This window comes from Artemia franciscana, chromosome 8 (genome assembly GCF_032884065.1).
Source record: "Artemia franciscana chromosome 8, ASM3288406v1, whole genome shotgun sequence".
Taxonomy (NCBI): domain Eukaryota; kingdom Metazoa; phylum Arthropoda; class Branchiopoda; order Anostraca; family Artemiidae; genus Artemia; species Artemia franciscana.
Window position 1 is genome coordinate 21909062 of NC_088870.1, and position 26319 is coordinate 21935380.

The window sequence follows — 26319 nt, forward strand, 5'->3', positions numbered from 1 at the left end:
TTCTACGGTCAAAGATATTTTCACTATTTTCACCAACGAAAATTTACCGTGAGGACGGGGAGGTGGGGAGCCCTTCCATATACAAGTGAATATCTGTTCGTTTTAACCTTCAAGGTTTTATTTAATTTAAATCTTTTTTATTTTCATTTGAAAAGCCTGTATTTTTTGTTTAATTTCAGAAAGAACAATTTTTTTAGTTAGAAAATGGCAAGTCGCCATACAGAATGCTTTTTATCTTCTTTTTTAACCAGGAGAAGTAACATTGCCATTGGAAAAGAAATATAGCTAGTCATTTTAACTACCAGAGTTACCACATCCAGATATGGAGATAAAGGCGAGGTAACTTATTAGCTTATTAGTAAAAGTTTAGAGATATACAAATCGTAGTTTACAAGTTTTCCTAATAGGGATTGAAAGAAAAAGTGTACGGGCTAATGAATGGATTGAAAATAAACAGGTAAAATTTATTGTAGCAAACATACTAATTTATTGGCAATGAGCAATGCGATATTAAATCTTTAACATTATTATGCGACAAAATAAACTGAACATATTTACTGCACATAAATGCTATGTTTATGGAAGAGTTGAAGACAGAGCTGTGTACACCTACAATGCATAAATTGGTCACGAGTATGAAAACCCCTGCACACGATCCTGGAGAGAGTGAGAAAGAAGAGAGGGATAAAATAAGGTTTTCTGAATATGTAACCTCTTCGTCCTAGAAATTGTGGGTCCCTTGTCCCCCCCCCCCCCAAAAAAAGATCTTAAATCGTGCAAAATTTTAGCGAGCAGAAAATACTCATTGTTCAGAAATCATAAGATTTCACGCCCATAACCCAGCTCTTGGTACAGAATAATTGGTTTTCTGAATAAGTATCCTCCTCATTCTAGGAAATTTGCGTCCAATTCTTCAACGAGCAGAAACTTGTTGAAGAAATCGTAATACTTCACGCCCATAACTCAGCTCTTGGTACAGAATAATTAAAATTTTGCTCAAAGCATAAAATAAGATTACAAACGAATATTACGAGATATATAGGTCATAGGGAGTGTCTTATGCAAAAAATATCTTGTATTTCAGCTTTTGTTAATGTAAACAATCATATACTGGTATTACAGATGTTTATGAACCATGTATGGCATTACAATACACTGTATAATTTTCACTCAACAGACGAATTAGTAGTAAAAATTTAGACTGTGCAAAATGTTCTCAGATAATTTCAACAGAAAATAAGTACTAAATATATTCTATTGTACTAAAATTGGCTACATTTTATTGCAAAATTCACGCTGTCATCAATTACTTGATGATATGCCATTAGTGTTGGCAATTATTGGTCTTTTTGATTTTCATCTAGTTGTTATAAAAATTGAAACCCTTTCCAGAAATCTCAATAGTAAGCTTTCAGGAATTGTTTCCTCTGGAAGATCTTTCCAAATGGGATTTTCAGGAAACTTTTATATGGATTCCTGTCCAAGCATTTCCTGATTGAGACTATAAGAAAGAGTCAGATCACAAAAAGTTACTCCCACCTCTTTAATTTTGACACTAACCATTTTAAAAATACTCTTAAAGAAGTAAATAATATACACTTGAAGATACCGACGTAGTTGCTCAAAATAAAAAGATATCTTGGTTTTATGGTAATACTAAAGAAATGTCCCATAAACTTTTCTGAATTGTCCTGGAGTATGTAACTTTAAGCCAGGGCCTAGCAGGATCGTGATGGTACTGGGGCAAAATAAGTTTTTTACCATTTCTTCTTCCCCGATAAAATGTACATGTACTTGGGTCTCATTTGAGTTCAAGCCAAACCCTGTAGTGCTCAGAGGCAAAGGGATTTTTCCTCTCTTCCCTCCTCTCTCATAAAATATGCTTTTATCCGCAACTAATTTCCGACAGTGAGACCAACTAAATGAACATTACGAGAACAAAAGAGATATAGGAAATCCCAAAAAAAGTTAGAATCTGCAAAATAAAGGGATACTTACTGCTCAGGCTTATCTAATGGCACGTCAACCTGGGATTCTATATGAGCCTTTATCATTTGTAGCTCTTCATCTGTAGCTCGCTGAAAAAAGGGAAATGGAGGAAAAATCTACATAGCAAAGCATTTGCTAGATCTTGGTCTTCAACAAGTGTACAATAAATCAGTCCAAGAAAAGTATTATAACTTGATTTTTTTTTAAATATAATAAAGAGTTAGGCTAGGCTGGTAATCTTACGACTAACGAAATGATTGCGTTTTACTGTCAGAAAAAGTAATAATTACCGTGGGTTGACTAGTAAAACTGCAATAAATTTTCTGCTTGAGGCTCTGCACACCTGTCAGGTCCCACCCTTAGCTACGCCCAATCTAAAAACTAGTTTACTACGCATCACAGGGCTTTTTAGCAAAGATTCAGAAAATGTAAATTAAATGTAAATTACCGAGTTTATACTTACAATACCTAGTTTTGACTAATATAAATATGGGTTTTTTGATTTTCTTAAATTTTACGTTTTCTATACAAATAAAAACAAGAGCTGAGAGCTCATATGGCGCTTGCGACTAGGCTGGAAGAGCCAAGAGCTCATAAGGTCTAGCTCTAGCGAAATTCTAAGAATCAATAGATTAATTTAAAAGGAAAATCAGAGGTTTAATACCGGTCGGGGTTTAAAATAAGAGCTCCTAGTCACAAGGTCCTTCTAAATATCAAAATTCATTGAGATCCGATCACCCACTGGTGAGTTATAAATACCTCATTTTTCTAGATGGTTGAATCGGTAAAAACGGCTTTATTAATGCCGGTCGGGATTTAAAATAAGAGCTCTGAGTCACAAGGTCCTTCTAAATATCAAAATTCATTAAGATCCGATCACCCACTGGTGAGTTACAAATGCCTATATGTGTACACCTAAGAGTCTGTCGAACGACTGAAATGAAAAAAATAAACCATAGCGGGTACTGCTTTATGAGGACTGGAGAAAAAGAGCTTGTCTCCTTCCTCCTAGATTCCGAGTTTATCCCCTCCCCCCTAAAAAAGATAAAGATAAACAAACAGAGCTAAATTTCTTGAAATTTCTGAATTGGCCCCAGGCCACGAGAATTAAAAAGCAGTACATACCAAACTACGTTTAAATTTCGTCGAAACTTAATGACAATTTGTAATCTTTATAATGAGATATAATCGCTTGCCTTAAGGCTTCGAAGATAACAACGAAAAAAAGGAAAGCTTTATTTCTAAAATATTTCATATCTTTTGAGGGTTCCCCGAAAGAAAATCAGTTTCCCAAAAATCATAAATATACGAACTTTTTCGCGAAATACATCCCAATCATACATGATAGATACATTAATTTGTCAGGTAGATTTTGGCAAACTGAATTATATTTGGAAGATATTTGGGGAAACACTGAAATCTTCAGGAACAGAGGAAGCACTATACATGACGAATAAAAGATCTGAAGTCGAACTGACCTACCATAACAAAACAAAAGAAGAAAATCTTAAAGAAAAGCAACTGGTCTATGGTCGGTAGGAAGAACAAAGAAGAGCAATCAAAGGAATATGTAAACTTTCTGTAATCGTTCTGTCCTTTATGCTTCAGGTCTTTTCCCCTTCTTAAGAAAGGGGATTTACAAAGAACCCGGATAAATTATTTCAGATTTTGCGAATTTCTTCTGTATCTTCCACCTTGGACAAAAAACCGGATTATTGTTAGCAAATTTTTAGTTCCTGATATAACTTTAAACTTGTAGATTCTACACAGAAAACTCTCCAGTACAGCTTATCCCCTCAACACCATCTTATCTGTTTCTTTGGTTGATTTTGTGTGTGCATTTGTTTTCTCGTTATGTTTTTTTTTTATTTATTCTTGCTCCGCATTATTCACTTTATGTATCGTGGGGGTGATAATCAAATTAATTAATTAATCAATATTTTGCCTCTAAAACAAGGCATCCTTGGCACCGAAAAAGAAAGAATCTAAACCAGTAGTAACTTAAATAAAAAGAAATATTAAATTAAAAAAGTGAATAAAAAGAGAAATCAAATCGATATTTACAAAGCTATAATATGAAAAAAAAACACGAAAGTAGAATGTTTGTTACAATATAATAAGACTAACGAGTAGACAACTGTATTCTTTGATACTGCATAGAACGTCCGTGAGCTTCATGAATATGATAAATATTAAAATGCTGATAGCTATTAAAGTAAAGAATGCGGTAGTCTAACCAGCAGAGGAAATTGAACAGTCTTAAAACCAACAAAACATAAAATCAATATAGTTTTAATATCGATTTAAGGCTTTGTTTATTAGCGAAACTCGGGATCATTGCATGGATGCTATATTTAAAGGCTGATAAAGCGGATTAATTAAGTGTAGTTCAATGATAGAACTGAGCATTTTAATTGGCTTATTACCATAAAGATGAAGAGTTTAATCAAATAAAAGAAGAAGAAGTTTAATAATAAAAACTAAAACTAAATTTAAACTTTACTCACGTACACTATTTAATATAAAAGATTTGACCGCAATGTCAATTATGTAATGAATGCTTAGTAAATACATAGGCTGAGAAATAGACTACTTACAGCTCCATAAATTCTCTTTAGCATTTCCAGTGAAACAATGTCGGTGTCAAAATTCAAAAGGGCTTGTTCTATTTCACTAATTTCCAAGTGTTGACTAGATATTAAAATCCCGAGATTTTGAGATCTTTTTGGGTCGAGAAGCTTAGCAACCTGGAAAAAATTCAATTTCCATAAATTTTTTTCTAAATTTCTCCTAGGTTCAAAATCTAGAATCCGTATGGCCTTGAATAACTAAGAATAAATAAGGCAAAAGAATAAATAAGTTAAAAGTTAATATAAAATAAAAGGTTTAAAAAAATAAGGTTTTTAAAAATTAAAAATTAGCTTAACATTAATTTTCTCTTTATTTTAATATACATAGCTAACATAATTAAAGAAAATATCCTCAGGCGAATAATGAAAGTTACGAGAAATACTGTAAGTACAGAGAAATTAGTGCATTAGAGGTGTTTATTTTCTTGACATCACTTTCTACTATTAGGAAAATAATTTTTCCGATCAATGGGCGTAAACAACGGTGTTAAGACATCTCAGCTTTGGATGTAATTACTTTTCATGTGTAGTGTATTGTTGTTAATTTTTCCACATTTGTGAAATTTGGTTTTTTTATTCACAGATTAGATTGATTGGTTACTCAACATTAGAAACGAGAGCGACATAAAAACTGAGATTCAGGATAGGTACATCATGCGAATTGCAATCAAAAGGTTGAAGATTTCTCCTTTACAAAAAAAAATTAAAGTGATAAACCTTTACATTCCAACCTTAAACAAGATGGGCCTTCCTTAACCCTTGGTACTGACCCATTAAATATCTTTATCCTGTAATTACCAGGTTTTATTACGTAATTGCCGGTAATTACCAAGTCCTTGATACTTACCAAGTTATGTGTTAGTTGTGTTTTTAAGTATTTGCTTTTTATTCGATTATTAAAGTTCATTTTGTTCTGGATACTGAAAAGTACTGTTGTGTTTTTAAACGTTTTCTTTGTGGCTTTTTTTTTATGCCAATTCTTCCTTTGAGTGAACGGCGAAGAACTATATAACAACGGGATAAGTTTCAGTAGGCAAATTATTAGTTTTCCAAAAACTTTTCCTTTTAGGCCTAAAAATTGAGCCAGACATTTAGCAATAGGTCATAAACTTTTCAGTACTTGAAAGCTCTCTGCTTGAATAATCAAATGAAGCAATTTCCATTGAAACAGGTTATTAAATTTCTGGCTCTTAAGTTAAATTCCATCACATGTTTGACCACTGAAGGAACAATAAAAAAAAAGGTATGAAAAACAAGCTAAAGATTGGTAGCATAAAATTTTTTATGGTAGAAAGAGATAGCTGGTTTTGTGTTAAATCAGGAGTTAAGCAGTTTGTGTTCTACCCTCCTTTATATTGATTATTTTGATGGACTTTGTCTTAAGAAGCACAGGAAAGGCAATAGGAGACCACGGAATCAAATGGGGAGGAAAAACTCTCCTGGACTTAGATTATGCTGACGATTTAAGCACTCGTATGAGCCTATGTGTGAGATTTAGATGAACGTGTGAGCAAAATGAAGGAAATTATAGAGGTTTTTGCGAGTTCAGGGTGCTAGAATAGGTTTGAAATATTAATTTTAAGAATACTAAGTGACTAAGGATAGGAATAGTGAAGACGAATAGGTGACTTTGGGTAACGAAAAGATTGATCAGGTGGACAGCTTCACTTACCTTGGTAGTATTATTAGTAAAGACGGTGGGAGCAGTGAAGATTTTAAAAGTAGAATAGCTAAGGCTCAGGGCGTTTTTTTCACAGTTAAAAAAAAGTTATAATAAATATATATTATATTATATATATAACTTATTATACAAGTTATAATAAGAAGATAAGTCTGCAAACCAAGATTAGAATATTGGAACCTACAGTGATGACAGTGGTCAAATACGGCTCTGAAGTGGGGGTGCTCCAAAAAGCGGAAGAAAATTTACTAGATGTTTTCCAGAGAAATCGCCTACGGATTGTTCTGGGTACCCGGCTGACTGACCGTATTTCAAATAGTACAAAAATCTGCACGGAATAACAGCACGGCTTTACGGAAGATTTAGTTCGACCCCACTTTCTAAGACTATACTGAAAGAAAATTTGAGATGGCTAGGCCACGTTCTGCGGATGAAGGATGACAGACTGCCGAAGATTGTCCTTTGTGGCCAACCTTCTCAGGTTAAACGGAAAGCAGTTCGTCCTCATAAAGGGAGGGAGGGTGTCATAAATGATGATTTAAAGAAAACGGGAACTTCTTGGAAGGGTTTAAAGAGGAGGGCTTTGAATAAATTGGGTTGGAGGAGGAGCGTGTGTGTTTGTGTTAGCCTCAGGCGGTTTGGTGCTGCGGTGAGTTATCAGAGTTATCAAGAAGCAGATTTAGGTTAATCCTGATAAAATATACATAAATATGATAAAAATATGATACAAATTTGAAACAAATTTAGAAACAAATTTGGGCTATATATTTGCACATTAATGTGGGGGGATGGGTAAAGTACAGCGGGTTTGCAAGTAAAATATGTTAGCTACAATTATTCTGATATTATGAAGTAAGAAATTGTGTTCTGACTTCACACTGTCCAAATACTTTACCCCCAATCCTCCTTATATGCAAATATATGGCCCGAGTTATATTTTTCCATCTTTTTTATCCATTCTCTTTGTCTATTCTCAAGCTAAGTTGAAAGAAACTAGGGGAAGAAGAATCATACAAGTATCAGAATCATACAAGTAATCATACACAAGAAGAAAAGCTTAGAGTCAATAATAAAACGACAAAAATGAAAAAGAGTAATCAAAATAATAATTAAATAGCACGAAAATAAATATAAGAAGTGATGAAAGGCAAAGAGAGATTGTAATCTAAAGCCTTGAAAACTTTCCCTATTCTCTTATGCGTTCTTCATTGTTATTTGTTGACAATGTTTTTGTTTATAACTCAGGGGTAGGGAAAATCTAAGAAAGTTGTTAAGCTTGATGAGTAAAGCTTTCACTACAGCCAAATCTAGATCCAAAGAGTGTATTTGGGAATAAAACCTATATTAATAGAATTTTTTTTAACACATTTCAAATCCTGAAAATTCATTAATTTTACATTTACCAGTCAAGCGTGTTTACGTTTATATTTATAACATTTATTCATTTTTTCACCTACTTTAACTTCATCCAAAGGCTAGCTATTCGATCAAATGTTTGATTTTAGCATATGAGGCATACATATAAGGAGAACTTAGTTGTTTAGGTTAGTTAAAAAAGAAGGAGTTTAAGTATATTGCTAAATTGAGGGCAAATAGTTTACTACTGAAGACAAAACAAAAATATTTAGGGAGGAGGCAAGGGCAGGATGATCCTTGCTTTTGCCTTATGAGCGGAGGCAAGGATGAGAGCGTGAGTCATTTAATGTATGAGCAATGTATTTAATGTATTGAGTAAATTGTGAAAATTAGTACATGGAGAGAGTACGTTTAATGAAAGATGGGTGGTAAGTATAGTTAGTGGCGAATGTTTTGTAAATGCTGAAAGGTTAGGAAGATTCTCAGACTAGCAAGAAGCCTAAAAATAGATTTCTTTAATTCTTTGTAGTGTTTAAGGTTTGTGCAGTGTGAATTACTTAGAATGGAATTTTTCATTTTGTATTGCCATAAAACCTAGAACTTTCAGAGCAGTAAAAATTTATCATTCTCTCTTTTATTAATATTTCTCAAGTAACACGAATGCGTCTAGATTTGGGTTTTATTACCTTTAAAAATAGGACTATATCAAGAAAATAGTAAATACCTGCTGCTTCCCTGGTTTTTCACTCTTCGACACTAATTTTGGTTTGTCCTGTGTGGATTGTCGGCTGAATTTTTCTTCGAACTCATTCAACTCGCTAGGCTTTACTTCTTCTAGGATCTCCCAAATCGAGTCTTTATATTTGCTGTAAAAAAAATTGTTACTGTTTAATATTAGGCCATTCATTATAATATTATTCATTATAATATTAGGGCATTAAATTCCAAGATTTTAGGTTTCCCCTTCCAACTCCCCCCAATGTCACCGGATCCGGTCAGGATTTAAAATAAGAGCTCTGAGACAACATATCCTTCTAAATATCAAATTTGATTAAGATCCTATTACCCGTTCGTAAGTTAAAAATACCTCATTTTTTCTAATTTTTCCGAATTAACCTTCCCCCCACTGTCTCCCACTTTCTATCACTTTCAATCACCGACCTAAATTGGGTTGACTCCTCTCCTGGAAAATTAAGAGGGTGATTAATTGTGGCTAGGATATGATATTTCTCTACTGTTGTAGCCTATTTTATTTAGCTTTTAAAAACCATTGCGTTCAAAACTGAGCTGTAAAATCGAATTTTTGTTTTATTTTGCAGACATCACTATTTTGTCGCCCAAAAGTTTTGAATTTTTAAGAAGTTGAAATAAACAATGAGCAGCATGTAAGTGGTGAAATAAAATTGTTTGTTTTAGGGAGTGTGAGAAGAAAGCATGCGCATAGCAACTTAGTAATCCATTCGAAAAAAATACACCGAATAAAAAAAAGTGACATGTGACAAATATTACAAATTCAAAAAACTAAAAATCTAGAGTCTAAGATTACTCCCATGAACTTATTACAATAACAAATGATATTGGTAAATATTGAGCCATTCATATAATTGACCTACAAATAAAGTGAACATACCACTAGATGCCATTTTTTGTGCTCTTCCTGAATATAGTAATCGTTTTTCTCGCTAATTCAATTTTAGCCCTTTACAGAGCCTCTGAAAATTATAATTTCATTCTTTTTTTTATAAAACGGGTTGCAATATTTGTTTCAAAATGACCATTACATTGTAAAACCGTTTTGTAAAACTTGAACAATTTACAAAAATTGATTTGTGGAGATTAATTTGAATAAAAAAAATCAAAACAATTTTGCCATGTTTTTTTCTTATTCTGTTAGGCCGCTTAAAAACTGTCGTTTTATCTACATGTCGAAAAATATCAAAGCCGACACATGAAACATGGCGGATGGAAAAATGAAGAAATCGGTTTCAATTTTTATCCAACTTAATTGTGACAGATAAATGGTTGGGGTTTATCTAACTTTAATAAAATCGATTTTATAATGAAATAGTAAGTTTGAAACCAATGTTTTAATCCTTTTGTACCAAAGATACATAGAAAGAAATTATCAATTTCAAGGGTCCAAAAAGGCTTAAAACTGAATTTGCGAAAAAAGTGATTATTATATTTAGAAAGATCAAAAAAAATTACTTATTTTTAGGTCAATAATATGAACTACTCAGTATTTACCATGATGTTTATGATGGTAAAATAAAAGAACAATTTCAACAAATATAAATTATCAAAATACATAAATATTGGAGGGGGTGGAGCTTGGAGGATTCAGAAACCACCAAAATTAATAAAAATGATAATCTAGTATAATGATTTTTTACAGATACCCTCAACCTTTAATGAGCTGGACCTCCCCCCCACACCACAGACAGAAAATTTACGGCTACGCCACTGATACAAAATTTTGGAATTAATAATGTAATACTTACTTGAAATTAGGGTTTCCAGGGTAGCCAGCAAGCGTCTGAATTCTCGTCCAATACAAAGGTTTCATTGCTGTCCTTGGTACAATCTTTGACTTACGAGCAGCTAGGGAAAAATAAAATAATAATTCACTACATGGCATATTTAGTTCTCAAAGCTTCATACTAAACCTATATTGCAGCTCAAATCAACCATGCTCGCGGGCGACTAAACTTCCTTTTTCAGAATAAATTGCTTATATATATATATATATATATATATATATATATATATATATATATATATATATATATATATATATATATATATATATATATAGATATATAGGTTTTGTTTTATATATAGGCTTGTGTTAAAATAAATCTATGTTCTAAAAACCTAGCTTTTGAAAAGTTCCCTCCTCTTCGCCCAGTTGCAATGGGAACTTTCATCGAAATTTTTCTTACTTTAAAACAAAACACAACAACGGGTAAGCCGGATTACAGGGTAACCAGGTAAAGTATGATGATTGACGTTACAAAAAGAAACAAATACAATTAAGACATATATTTTAACAAGGATGTATAGCACTGTAATCTTACTTTTTCTCTTTGGTGCTAGTCGAATAGAGTATTCAATAGAATAAATTGGAAATTTTAAGACTTGAAGAGGATTTTGGCCGTAAACTTGGGCTTTGGTGAAGCCTACTCAGATAGTAAGTTCCAACGCAAAATGACAGTTTGCGTAAATGATGTACGCATTTGCCTGGTAGCTTTCAGTCAAGCGACATATCAGACCGAGAGCCAGATGTTATAACGGGTCAAACTCAAGGAAGGATGTTCTGTAGTACTGCCCGTAGATATAGCCTATTTGTTCGCCTCCAAATCATATCCTTTTTTATTCAACTTTTTTCTGTCGTGCAATAGCATTTCTTTTTAAAAAGGCCGCACACTTAAAAATTTAGAGCGGCGAATTAGTTGTAAACCCTTCTTCACTAAAACTGTGAGTATGCTTGTATTCGTCTTTCTCGGCGGGGATAAAGTTTGGAGCATTAGGTCATGACCAGTTTTCTTCTTCGAAAAAATATAAATAAAACATAATGGGTTCTTGTCCCACACATAATCTTTTTGACAATTGTTCTTCACCTCGGAGAAAAAAAACTAAATCCGATCGTTAATTTTCCCGTTTCTCGAGTATTTTTCCAAATATTCATATTTTGAAATCGTACTAGTTATATATACCCACAATAGGGTGTCTTTGACACCGTATTGAATTGATGGTCCATTCCCATCGTATTCCCAAGGAATTGACGGTCTGTCTCGCAGCTATAATAAAATTGATAATTTTATACTTGTTTGTCGTCTTTAATAGGACCAATCTCTGATGAATTCATTGGATGAATAATTTAAGTGTCCATGCTGCTTTAAGCTGTGAGTTTTTTCGCTTTCTGCCTTGACTAATTTTCTTCTTTTTTTTCCTTTATTCTTTTGCAATTTTTCGTGCGTCTTAACGAAAATGATTATTGCAACAATTCTGCATCCGATGAAAACTTATAAAACGAACTTCTACACTGATTTTGGAGCAAGTAAGAAAAGATAGAAAAAGGAAAGACTTGAGAAATATTTTACCTTTGATTTCGTGGTTTATAGGGGTTTAAGGGTAAAACCCATATAATATGAAAGTCAAAGGTAAAAACCGCTGTGAAATCCAACACCCGGGATAGACAGTATTCAAGCAGAATTGCTTAGAGTAGAATCTGCCGTTATCATCGATCTGTACCATCGAATTGTGACAGCTGTTTGTGAAACATAATACTACCCCGAATTCTGGTCATCATCGGTCATAATTCCCTTGTACAAGAAAGGATCCAAAAGCCATTGCAACAACTACAGATCCATATGACTTCCTTGCCGTCCCGCTAAAATGCTCACGAAAATACTCCTAGACCCCATTAGAAACATAATAAGACATGTTATAACTGAGTATCAAGTTGGATTCCGCCAGAATAGATCAGCTATACACCAAATATTTGTCATTGAACAAATCATGGGATGAAATTTGGAATTCGGTAAAGAGTTATACCAACTGTTCATTTACTTTAAGCAAGCCTTTGAACCTAACCTGGCGAGATGGTCTCTAGTATACCTTGGCTCACAACAGAATTCTCTCTGATATTAACGATATTATAAGGAGTATGTACGATGAGGCGAGAAGCACGGTGCAGACTATTTAAGGGCTCACTGATTTTCTACCTCTAAGGGTGTTCTCCAAGGATGCCTCCTCTCACCCACTCTTTTCTGCCTATTCCTAAACACTGTGCTGGCACTTGTCCCTGGTAGCAAGGGAATAGTATTGGGAGGCTACATTTTTGACCTACTTACATATTCTGATGACAATAATCGTCTAAACGGAAAAATAGAGGAAATCCAAGCCAGTGCGAACGCTTTCAACGAAGCAGCTGGTTGCTTTGGAATGAAGATAAACGCCTGCAAAACCAAGGTGAGAGTAACACGGCATGCACAGACTGATTCCCTTCATTAAAGTCACTATTCGGAGTGAGGAAATCAAATGTGTCGACCAATTTATTTACCTAGGGAGTGTGCTGCCATGCAAAAACAACTCTTGAAAAAGACATCAAACGACGTCTGGCTCTTGCCTCCGCATGCTTCAAGTCGCTTTGCTCTATTTGGAAAAACAAATACCTCCCCTTAAAAGGGAAGATCTGAATCTTTTATGCTTTGGTGATTCCAGTTGTAACACATGGAGCAGAGACATGGACTATATAAGCCGAAGACAAGCACCGGCTGGCGGCATTTGACTAAATCGCTCCGAAAGCTCCGTGGTATCTCTTACCTTGACAGAGTATCAAACAAACAACTACTGTCCTCCTTTGATTACCCTCACACCATCGTGCAGTCCATCAAACTCCAACAGCTTCGATGGTTAGGACACGTTCAGCGCAGGTCCCCAGCGTAACTACCTAACATAGCCTTTGAGGGAAGAATAAATGCCTCTTGCACAGGAGACGATCTCTCAAGCGTTGGTGGGAATATTTTTTGACCACCCCAAACAAGTACTGTTGAGAACTGCAACGAACAGGAAGGCATACCGAAATTATTGTTGTGATACCATTAAAGGAGAACCCCCGAATCGGCCAACCCGGCTGGATGGGAGTTAAGTAAGTAAGTAATGTGAGGAAATCTCAGATTGCAGGGGACAACCTACAACGCCATATGGTTGAAAAAATAAGAAGATCTAGGTTGAAAACTCAAGACTCGGGGCAGTAATTGATACATCTTAACATCAATACACATTTATGAGCAGGCATCCAGTGTGCTCGTGAAATGTATTTTAATTTACAAATTTACGCCCTTTAGGTATAGCACTGTAAATTCTAAAGCAAGAAAAAGAAGTAAAATTATCTAAGTAGCCTACTTTTATAAAGACAAGATGGTTATACTATCATCCATCACCATAAACATGAACCGATGGAGTACCAAAACCTTGCTTGAAATTACTAAAATTAATAAAAAAGGTATAAACACCTCAGGGCTGTTTAGTACGAAAAAGCTAACGTAGTATTGAAAGTTAATCCGGCAATACTATAACTTCGTCTTTTTTTGTGCATCATCTGGTGAAAGACAATTTATTATCAGTTGGATTGGTCATTGTGGCCTACACAAATAAAGATGCCCATCTCTTCTAAAAGGATAATAATTTGAGTTTTCATAAAAGTTTATTTTAGCACATAGTGTTTTTTACTTGGAAGCGATTAATTTCAATGATCAGAAATAAAGGTCCCTGTATGGAGAGGAGGGTAGTGGGTTTGCAACCAAGGCATTTACCACTTCTCCCGCAAATATATGACACATTTCCGGCAAAATCAAAATTATTTAAACCTTCGTTCTTTTTTATTTTTTGTAGGCCCCTCCTACCCGTCCTAGAAAAAAAACGAGGATGCCACCAATCGATTGAAGATGATGGGCTCAGATGTTCTAACTTGAGGGTATTTCAGCTTCGACTAGTATAAACAGCAATAACAGCAAGATACAGTTTCCCTGTACTACCACAATGCTATATTCACTACACAAATTTGGCAAATAAATTGGAAAATGGAGACCTAAAAAAACTCTCTCTATTTTAAACGCAGGCATATTCTTGAATATAGGTTAGGATAAGGGTTTCTGAAACAACCATTAATCTCTTAAATACAAAATAAATAAAAATCCCTTAAAAGAGTACATCAAAAAAGATGTGCAGAAAAGAGATATGAAATATTAATCAATGAGAGCAGATAGGAAAAAGCGCACCTCAGAATACAAAGACAAACACCAACATAAATCACAATAGGGACAAAGACGAACCACAGGGAACTAATAACACATGTGTTTTGTGTTATAACTACTAACACAAAATTTACCCAAAGCAGCAAAATCAGGAAATGCAGCAAGTGATCTTGATACAGGTTTTTTAGAAGAGCTGCGAGCCATGAGGTGGTGAGCCATCGGTAATGAAGAAGCTGGATCCATATTTACAGAGGGAAGTGGTGGAGGTGGATTTGTTGAATTTGGAAATGGTGGAGGGAGAGGAGGAGGAGGCGGACCTGGTATTTTTGACGCTTCAGCTGACTGTAAAAACGGTAAGGGTGGGGGAGGGGGTGGTACCATTGAAGACACGGGACCTCCATGAGGAGGAGCAGTTGGAGGAACAGGATGAGGAGGTAAATGAAGCTGTGTGGAAGGCATTGATAAATCTGATGTTTTAGGGGGCATAGAACATGGGATTACCGGTGGATTAGAAGGTCTTTCCCAATGAAGGGAAGGTGCCCCATGATTTTGTGACTGAGTTGGTGAATTTGATTTTGTTATTGTTGCTAATTTGGAAATATTAGTATCTAAAATGGGCGATGGTGGTGGCATATGTGGCGGATGAGGTATTGCTAACGCACCCAAAGACTTATTCAAAAATGGGGGAGTTGAATGGCCTGGCAGAGGAGGTGGTGGGGGTACAGGAACTTGATGTTTTACTGTTGAATTAGGCTCCACAAAAGTTGGTGATCCAAGCAGGTTCAAATCTGAAGAGGGTAATGGTGGTGGCAAAGGCACCTTTGAAACTGGAGAGCTATCCACAAGCGAAGACGTGCAAGCAGAAGTTGCTAGAGAAAAAGCAAAATAACTATAGCTAAGATTTTATATTATACTTAGACATGTATAGTAAGGAACAACAGTGAATTTTTCTTCTTAAATTTCTGAAGATCATTAAGTAAGCACCTACGATATGTTTCAACATTTTCATGCAGAAAAGCTCGATTCCACAAATCAAGGTATATCTATCAAAGATCTTTTTTAAATAAATTTCATTTTCTGAGAATCAAGTTAATTGAAGGATCAACAACTGAGAATAAATAGTAATAGTAATTGAAATACTCTGACAAGTAGGTACTATCCGTAACCATTGAGTTTTCATTAATATTGGCTTTTATTTTCATTAATAATGGCAGCAATAAAAGCAAAATAGCAACAATAATGTAATAAAAAAACTAACAATGGTTAAAATGATAATAAAATAAAAGCACTAAATAGTTAATGTTTGGTGGTTGTGATCATTATTATGTCAATGAAAATACAATCGAGTACAAGTGTTATGGCAAGTATATGAACAAAGCTAAATAGATGGTGCAGTGCAGATGAGTTTTTATAAGGAGAGAAGTGTTCTGATCCTGGCAAGTACACAGGGATTTTCCAGGAGAAGGATGGCGATTCTAAGATAACAAAAAATAAATTATTCAAAACTATTGGATTTTATTCAAGGGAAGTTAAAATTCTAAGCCTTAAAATTAAAAATCTCAAAGTCATGAACAACAGGTCCCTCCTCTTGCGTCTTGCTAGGTTTGATGATTAGAAGAGCGCGCTTTCAGAGACATATTTTCAAGATTCCTGTCATTTCGGCTTCACATTTTCAGGATTATAGGTTCTTAAAGGAAGATTATTTTCTTCTATGTAAGTTGAGTAGTGGTTAGTACAACACAAGGAAAAAAGTAGCGCAGGTAAGGTATGGTGAAGAATTCGAAACATAATTGGATATATATCATTGTTTCCATGTTTTATCCTCAAAATCCCTTTATACAAAAACAATTTACTGTAGAATGTGGAACGGATATTAGAAATACCCCAGAACCAATGAACATCGGAAACTTATGACTTACAAGTGCGAAAATATTTTTACTGCATTCAAGACTAAAAAGCTACAAACTGATAGAAAAAAACTGTAGAAATAGAAACCCTGATAGATAATCGGTATTTTTTCTCAATAGGAAGCTTTTTAACGCAGGTTACTCATACGTTAATGGAAAGGGATTTCTCACGTTGGAGATGATATATTTCTTATTTGATGACCTTTGCTGACAAATAAGCTTTGTGCAAGGAATTGTTCATAAAAAAGACTTCTAATGGGGAGATGGAGAGACTGTTAGGCTAACAATCCCTTTAGTGTCCGATATAAGGCATTGGGAGTTAGGGATTGAGTTGGACAAAATAAACAAGATGACACCCTCGAGTGATAACAATCAATCTTGCTTAACACCTTATTTATTCTAACGCTGAAATCGCCAATAACTTCAAAGCGTTTAAAACAGTTCTTTTTTCAGGTTTGTATATGTAAAATTTGTGCTAAATCGAATTTTATCTATGAAGAACACATTCATCCTGCTTATTGAGGGGTCCATAGAGGGGGCAAACCTGATTATTATGGATTTTAAGGCCGTGATTAAGTGAACTTGAAAACATCAAGGTTCAAAATTGAAGTTAGGGTAGCCTTCTGTCTCTCAATTCTCTAGAGACCGTTGATTGTCAAAAATCCTTCAAATAGCACTTATTCATTGGCGGAAATAGAAGGTTAATTATACCAGCTTGTCAATCTGGTCTCTAGGGCGATCTAAAACGATTCTTTCTGGCAAAAAACTTGTAAAAATTTCAGGTAACTGAAAATATTCTATGGGACTGTTCGAAAACAGGAAAATACACCGAAAAATGGTTGCAATCATCTGACAGGTTATTGTCTTCTGCTCATGATAGTATCAATTTTGTTCTAAAAGCAATATCCTTCACAGAGTACACTTGTGAAAAAGAGCGAGACATTTTCTAAGATTTCTAAGCAATTAGAGGAAACAGAGCAAAATCCTAGCAAACATTTTGTAGCATCTTCAAGAAGCTACGGCCTCATATTAAAAGGGGTATCTTCCGCCAATGAATACTTGAGTAATTTTTAAATATAAATTTTCACTTTTAAAATGGGATTTTCGAGTTCCATCAGTTCACTTAATCACGGCCTTAAAGCAACATCCAACTAAAGGTGATTAAGTAAGTTAAAGCAGAAAAGACTAACTAACACGAATAATCTTTTTTTTGTCTTGTTTAACAACAAAAAGAGGTTTACCCGCCGATATATTCGTGAACACACTACCAACTAAATTACTAGGATATTTTCTGAAGTCTCCTGTTTTGTTTAGATTTTAAAAAATGGTCAAAAGACGATGCATAATACGGGCAAAGCAAACAGTGAAACAAAATGAATTAAATACGAAGTAAAAAGCCATAAGTTCAAAGAATGAGGGGTGGATTAGAGGGTTCAGGCAATACTATACATAGAAATATAAGCAAAAAATGAAACAGTTAATCAAAGAAAGGTCGTGGATACAAACAATTCCGAGACTTAAACATCAAAGGATTATTAAGGTCGAATGGAGACAGAGTCTGTTACGTCATAAAAGTTAATTTCTATGCCCTAGAGAGGTCCCCCTATCTCTCCTTTGGCGCAGGTGTGAAGAAAAATATAAAAGAAAAACCAATTTGTAGGAAAAACCATAAATAAACAACAAAATGAGCAATGCTGTTTCAGATAGACAATTAAGCTTTAAACAAAAATTCAAAGGAAGCATTCGCAGCAAATTAATACAAATATATAAGACTAAACGTACCTGCTGTTTGCGCATTCCAGCCATCAATACCACCGGGTGGGGGCGGTGGTAAGGGGTTGGGTCCAGGAGGAGGTGGAGAAGGTATTGTGAGGCGCTGTTGGCTTATTCCATCTTGAATTGACCCAAATGACACAAGTGGAGGAGGTGGTGGGATAGGCTGACATATACTGCTAGGCAATGGTGGAGGTGGAGGTGGAATACTGGCAGGCAAAGTAGGTGCTGGTGGAGATATATACGGAGGAGGATCTACTTTTGAACATCGCTCCTGAAACAACAAATGCAAGATACTAGGCACTGTTTCACAGCTGCGATAATAGTTTTCTTTTGCATTCAAATAATTATCAAAAATACCTAGAGTTTTATGGAATAGTTAAGACATCATTCGAAGAATCAAGGAATCAGCCTATACAGGACAAAAACATCGTTCTGAACTGATATGAGCAAAGTTACTACCATAAAAACATCTTTATGGCAATGTGGCTGCTCTGGTAAGCCGCACAGGCGGCAATAGTAGCCTTTTACCGATCTCAAGAAAGAATTGTACAACTTAATACTGGCTCAATACCCGTTTGAAGATTAGAACCACATTTGCTGAGGTAAGTCGAAAGTCATTGACTTTTTTACCTCCGTAGGCGTAGTCTGGGGGAGGTAGGGTATATCTGGGAGAGGTAGAGTATAATGCACGCAGAGAATATTCCTGAAAAGTGAGTTCTAGCGTAATTTCTGACATAAAACAGGGAACTTGTAAGCTACCCCTCCCAGACGACCTGGACGGTTAGCCCATATTAATAAAAAATCCCTAGTTACATCCGCGCTTATTTTGTAAAGAACTCTTGTTTATGGAGAGTTATGGTGGGCTGAATGGAGTCCAGGAAACTAACAAGAGAGGAAATTGAAGTTCCTCTATTAGAAGAAAAACCCAGCGTCATCTAGTACTACCAATAGAAATCTTAAAGCAAACTAAAAAAAAAATCAAACAAAAATATCACTTATTTAATTCTTGTCACTGAGCCGTTTATTCGTTAAGTCGGAAATAAAAGAATCATTTGTCTCAAAGGGGAACAAGAACTCATCTTCACCTCGATTCCCCATTTCTGATAAATTAAACCTATTACAAGCTTGTTTAGCAATTTTATAATTTTGTTATGGTAGCAGGCGTACTTTCAGCAAGCATGTATGCTGGTGAGAGTGGAGGAGCTTCTAGAAAATAGCCACCCCACCCCCTTGAAGCTTTGAAATTTGTGTTATTTTTCTATATGTTCCACATGATTCCTCCTCCCACCAATGTCTCCTACCTGTAAAATTAGCTGCTTTTCACAGCAGCCATAAGTTATTAATGGTGGATCAAACATTGTTATGACAAAATTCAGCCTGACAATAAACAGTTGCCTTTAATAACTTTCACATTTTAAGAAAGGCATTACCATTTTCATTTAAAGAAAGTCTCTTAAGAGCAGTTTTGTTGCAATGCCAATAAAAGGAAATGCCGATCCTTTTTAGACTTTTCTTTCTTTCTAAGAAAGTTTTTTTCTAGAGAATATAAAAGATTGACGCGCGTAGAGCAGGTTTTACAACAAATTTTATCAATTTAAATTTGACAGTTTGCAGAAATACCAAAAATAAAATGAAATAAAAGAAAAATATAATTTTAAAATCGTTCAGTGACAAAAATTCTTCTCTGTTCAGTTTGTACCATATTGCACCATAATCAAATGAAAAAATGAGTTTTTCGACTGGAAGTAAGGAGAAACATTTAACATTAAACAAAAAAAAATATTCCGTAAATGGAGGGACTATAATTACTCACCCCTCGGCGTATGCTAAAGTCTTAAAGAATTCTTTAAAAAATACTTCTCACCCAAAGTCAAGGGACCCTAAGTTTTAGCAGTCTTTCTTAAAGAATTGTCACAATAAGTCAAACTTTAGCGTAAAGAGCGAGGATTGAGGAAAGAGTAGTCCACTTCACATACGGAATAATTTCTGCTAGTTTTAAGTTTTAATGTTGTCCCTTACTTTCGGTCGAAAAAACTTTTTTTTTCGTTTTTTGTTTAATTTCTGACCGTGTTTCAAACCATGCCAGGAAATCCCCTTCCGTGTAAAAAGTCTCCAAAAACGCCGAACTCAGTGTTTTTGCAGACACCACCTATTCGAATTCTGCACGCTATAGGACAATAATTTATGAAATATTGGATTTTTGGCAGAATCAACCGAAAGAGCAAAAACTATTTACGTAAAATACGCAAATATCTCCATGTTGCCAAATATTCAGATATGGGTTTAGTCTGAGAGTGGTTAATTTATCCTGCCAGTATTTTTTGCTTATTATGCAGCCTGGCATTACAAAAATATAGGACGTAAGAAAAGGCAAATATGCTTGGAGCGGCATATTTGTCGTTTTGACGAGTCAGCGACTATTAAAATACTTCCAAGGCTTTTTAGTGGCTAAACCTGAGTAAAAATCCTTCAATAATATTCCCCTGTTATTTAAAAGTTTTGCAAGGAAAATGCCGCTTAAAGGACGTTAAAAAAGGCGTAAGCGGGCATTCCCTGTATACCAATCTCGAATGATCAGTTATCTTTAAACGAGGGCATGTTGAAAATAAAAAATAAAAAATAATACATCTCGTTGAAATAAACGAGGGCTTGTTGCAGCTTGAAAATAGAGAGAAACATAAGAATGGAAAAGCTGGAAAATTATGGTTTGATGCGTATAAATTATAAACTGACTTCTTGACCACCCTATCAAATTGATGCTTATTTCGGGCATAAGTAAAGTGCACCAGACGACTTCACAAGGATAAAAAAAACATTAGAACTTGATTAAGCCACTAAATACACCAATGGACGCTCTTTCTCTAGCCTTGTCGTATTTACGTTCGGCTCTAGCCACCTCCCAGAAAAATAGAAAATACAAAAATATTTCTAAAATTCCATCCTTACCTAATCTGGAACGTCTTACAGTTAATTTCTCTGTAAAGTCTAGTTGGTAAAAAACAATTTTACTTTTTATTTAATGCCTTCGTTTATTTTTCTTTATTTACAAAGTTGAAGACGAAAAACATAATTTAATTATAATATCCGATCCCCTGAGTTCAAAACAAATATTAGACACGCCCCAAGCAAGGAAAGTATTTAGGATTTTAATTAAAAGAGAAAGGGGAGAGATTAGTCGTTTTGAGTTTTAGGGAGGAGGAAGGTAATATCTTTAAAGTAACGAAGAAGGGCAATTTCTATGAGAATTATTTGAAATTATTGTAGAAATGTAAAGCCACTGGATTTCCCGTAGGTAAGTCCATGGCCTCCTTGTGTACATGACCTGCACGCACTAAAAGTTTCAAGTAAATATGGAAAAATGTGATGCAGGATTTTATGGTGGGGGTAGAATGGGAGGCATGATCCAACTTTACCGCAGAACAATATCTACTATCGTCAAAAGTAATTCCACCCTCAATTTTCAATAGAAAAGAAACATAGTTGGTTGGCACCTTGGTACAGCAAAACGAAATAAAAAATTTTAATCGTATGTGTGTTTTGGCAGTGATACTAAGCTGGAGTGAGGCAAGCTAGGTTAGGATAGATTATACTGGAAATCCTCGAGGAAAGTAAAATTAATGGCTGTCTACTTAAAGAAAGTAATTTAAACCTGTATCATTAAATGAAACTAAACTGTACTTTATATATATACCCATGCAAAGGCATTTATTTCACCTGGTGATTTCTAAATTAACCCTTTATGTGAAAGGTGATGTGAGTGAGCGTAGTAATGACAGAGGCACTAGTTTGATTTAATTAGGAGGGAAATCACCCAGCATGACGGTGATACTTATCAAAATTGCAGCGTCAGCTGCAACCTAGTAAAGAACAAACCGTGGCCCATAGTAACCAAAACTTTAAGAGGAAAACGGTGTGTTAAGAATGGAAGAGGATATATTGACCGAATTTTAACACTTTGACTAATAAGTTAGAAGAGTTCAAACTATCAGACCTATGAATCATAATATTTTATAGATTATGAACAGGCATTTGATTCAGCTAATAGAAAAGCTTTTGTGAAGTTCTTAACCTTGAATGACATGCCATATGCCTTTAAGTGTATTAAAGTGACTAGTGTTATAAGACAACTGTATTGCTGCAGCTAAGGGAAGAAGAGAGACTATTAGATGATTCAGTTTGAAATCAGGAATTGCGCAGGGTTGTGTCTTAACCCTTTATATAAATTATTTTGATGGTCTTTGTCCTAAGGAACAAAGAAAAAGCTATGGAGAACATGGCAAAAATGGGATGATATAAATCTCCTACACTAGGATTAGACAGATGATGAGTATCCTATATAAAAATATTTGCAAAATAAATAATTTGAAGGAATTAGGAATTCAAGGTGCGAAAAGAGATCTAAAAATCAAAGTTAAGAAGACTAAGCCATTTAAATAAGGAAGGCAGCAGAGAGATGTGACGTTGGCAGTGAGAAAATCAACCAAGTGGATAGTTCCACTTATCTGGAAGGTGAAGAGGTGGCTGAGAATTCATTGGATTTTTACTAGGATCTAAAACAGCTGAGACACTGTTCAACTAGGCACATATTTGAAGCCACGGTAATGACCGTCATCGGATGTGTCTCTAAAATGTCGATACTTCGAAATGTTGAGAAAGGTATACTTTTCAGAATAGGTGTCTTACGATAGTTTTAGGTACTCGTTAGACTAAGAATATATGAGATAATAAGCTGTACAAAAGAAATGGTTCAATATCACTTTCTAGGGCTATAATAGAAGAAAAGTTAAGAAGTCTAGTCCACATTTACGGATGTAGAAAGGTAGAATGCCAAAACTCGTACTTTTGCCATCGATAGGGGGTCAAACAAAAACAGTACGTCCTCAAATTGGCAGGAAAGAGGTCATAAGAATGAATTTATAGGAAATTGGAGATATATAAGTAGTAAAGAGCATACCTTGAACAGATTGAATTGGAAGAGGAATAGAATAGAAGAGAAAAAAATAGAAGATAGAAATAGAACTATAGAATTATAGAAATAGAAATAAATAGATAGAAATAGAAGATAGAAGAAAAAATGGAAATAGAAGAGAAATAGAATAGAAGAGAGGAATAGAATAGAAGAGGAATGGAAGAGGAACATGCACAGCGGTGTCTGCCTTGGCGGCTTGGTGCTTCAATGAGTTATTAATAGAAGTAGTAATTGAAGATATAGCTTATTACGTCTGCATTAGTAGACCCTTAGCATAGCATCCAAATCAGGTACCAGTTTTTTTCAGAAAAGAGATCTTCAACTCCTTGACAATTAGTTACAGATACTGTAAACGTACTTAGTAAACGTTTTAAGTTTATTACCTTAAAACTTTCAAGTTCATTACTCAAGTTTGCCAGCCTCTCTTCAAGCTGACATATCTTCTCGCCATATTCCCCACGTATCTTAAAAATCTTGTCTTCATAGTCAGTTTTCAATTTTTCCAGTGCATCGTTGTGGTCTTTCTTCAAATTGCATAAGACTTGTTGGAAATCTGTAAATACAAAATAATTAATTTAATTCCTCTTCTTCTTTATTCCTGCCACCAGACCTAAATTCCCAGAATAAATTTATATTTCCTATATTTTAACCATGTAGCTCCAGGATTATACGGTACTTATATTTTCCCTCGGTGAATATCTTTCCAGTAAGCACCCTCACTAGGCACCTCATCGCACCTTCCCAAAGATTTTGCTTGAAGGCTTTTACCTATCCTCTAGAATTTAAAAAAAAATAACGGACGATGAATGTTTGATCAATGGTTAAAGGGGGTATGTTCTAGAGTAAGGCCTAATCCATCAAAAAACAAATGATCATTTGTATGTGAAATTTTAAAATATCGGTTAAAAATCTCAAAATATAAAAATAGTGAGATTTTGGGTGTTAAGTCGAGAAGCCCTTCTACGTATTTTGTAATACCAACTTCTTCTTTTTCTTTTACGAATAAGGACTTGAAAACAATAAAAATAAAACTGACCTTAATGGGTTTAAAATTGTTCACCAAAAGTTACATTAAGAAAAAATTGAATAATTTCGGAAGAGGGTCAAAATACTCGTTTCATACTCGGTCAAAAAGACGTTTAATCTTGGTGAAAATTATTCCATCAAATGGAACTTGTTTGAAAACCTTCAAGCAGAACTTAAAAGTTCGTGTATTCAAAACATGGGGTTTAGCATTTTTTCTGAGAAGTGTGCGTAACCCAAGCCTTTTTGCATTTTTTTTGAAAATTTTCGAAACCACTCCGAAATATGGTAGATTCCAATTCACCCAATATTTGAAATTATTTACACCTACTAAACCATGCAAACTGATACTGTATAACTGTGAAAATATATTTATTTATTGATATGAATATTGATTGAAAATTAAATATAAAACAAAACTGTAGAAACTGTAAAATAAAAAAGCGCCTTCATGTTTATCAACACAGTGGTGGGAAGCAGAAATCTAAAACTGATATAAATATAGTCCGTGTAAGAGGGGCTGCGATCCTCATCGAACCCCCCTCTTCGAGCTACAGTTTCTAATTTTTTTAATGCTTCAAGTATGATTATACTAGCACAAGACAAAGGCAACAAAAAGGAGCAATGCTTTAAAATAAAATTAGCGAATAATAAAATAAAAATAAAAATAATTAATAAAATAAAAATAAAATAAAATAAATAAAAATAATAAATAAATAAAAATAATGAAATATACAATAATGAAACGCCTTAAATGCTTAAAATGCTTTCCGGAAAACAACAGACTTTAGCACAGAGGGGGGTTGAGGAGGTGGCACCTCACATTAAATGTAAGATAATTTCTGTCTATCTAATGTTCATCAATGCCCTGGTATAATCATTATCTACCAGTCATAATTTGCTTCCCCTTTTTTAATCAAACTTGATTGGTTCACAGTGATGGTGCCTACAATTTGATGCGTAGCTAAGCACACGTACGAAGGGGGCTTTATGACATATGCTTCTTTGGTTCACATATGTATTAATTTAAAAAATTCCACACAAGAAATTTTTCTAAGAAAAGTGAAGAATTACGTTAAACCAAAGAGGAGCAGAAATAAAGTCAAATAATAATTCCAAATTAAAATAAAACAAAATCACCCAAAACGAACATAAATTATAATGAATAAGCAAGTCCAACTTAAACTGAACAGATATTACCATAAAAAAGAGTACGACTAACGCTTCTAAGCCTTCCAAGGGCCAAAACGTCATTTGCGCGTTGCTGTTTTAAGGTCCAATATGCAAAATCAGATGAACAAGTCTAAACTGGTTGTGATTAGCTTACGAATATAAATCATAAAATAAACCAATAGAATCAAAGTACGCTTTTTAGCATTGAAATAAAGGACAGAAATCTCGCTTTTCCTCTTGGGTTTAATACGAGAGGAAATCTTGACCCTGATCTACTAAAATTTAAACCTGTTTCCGAACTTTGGTCTTTCTCCTTGGAAAAATATGTGCAGACCTGATCCTTTTCCCTGGGAAAAAATTTGTAGGTATTTTTGCACTAATTCCTTCTTCACACGGATAAGAGTCTCTTAAAAATCCCCAGTGGCGTCACCAGTTTAACAAATTATTAAATAAAAAAACAAGTTTTTTCAACTGAAAGTAAGGAGCAACATTAAAACTTAAGAGAATGTGTCCCCTCTTCAATATCTCGCTCTTTACGCTAAAGTTCAAATTTTCTTCCAATTCTTTAAGAATGAACCCTGAATCGCAAAGGCCGTTGAATTAGAATAAATAGCTCTTTTGAAAGTACTACAAAAACTTTAGCGTAAAGAGCGAAGTATTGACGAACTGTTCGTTATAAGTTTTAACGTTGCTCCTTACTTTCAGTTGAAAAAACTTGTTTTTTTATTTAATTTCTTATCGTTTTTTAAATAATGCTGTGAAATCCGGCACCCCCTTCATAGAAAACTCTCTTCCCCCATGAAATATTCCTCCAAGGAAAGATCCTTTCACGTGACCCACTCCCCCGGCCTACCACGAGAAAAAATCCCCCTGAAAACGTCTGTATGCTTCCTAATAACCCATACTATATGTAAACAATGGGCAAAGTTCATAACTTGCAGCCCTTCCCCCGAGGACTCTAGTGGATTAAGTCGTCCTCAAAGACACAGTTACTAGATTTTCCGACTATGCTGAACAAAATGGTTATCTCAAAATTTTAATCCGGCGACTTTGG

The 26319-nt window shown here is 34.6% G+C and overlaps 1 protein-coding gene across 4 annotated transcripts in view; it reads right to left on the reverse strand.

Moving 5' to 3' along the window:
• LOC136030141 (formin-2-like) overlaps window positions 1-26319 on the reverse strand; it is a 230345-nt gene that overhangs the window by 24678 nt on the left and 179348 nt on the right. For 2 of the 4 annotated variants that reach the window (XM_065708837.1, XM_065708840.1), the window contains 7 exons: window positions 23453-23622; window positions 18107-18371; window positions 14552-15286; window positions 10158-10257; window positions 8381-8522; window positions 4587-4736; window positions 1999-2078 (listed from right to left, as the gene is read on the reverse strand). In XM_065708837.1, coding sequence (XP_065564909.1) covers window positions 1999-2078; window positions 4587-4736; window positions 8381-8522; window positions 10158-10257; window positions 14552-15286; window positions 18107-18371; window positions 23453-23622 — 1642 coding nt within the window. The remainder of the gene's footprint in view (window positions 1-1998; window positions 2079-4586; window positions 4737-8380; window positions 8523-10157; window positions 10258-14551; window positions 15287-18106; window positions 18372-23452; window positions 23623-26319) is intronic. The other 2 variants (XM_065708838.1, XM_065708839.1) reach the window with 1 other exon arrangement.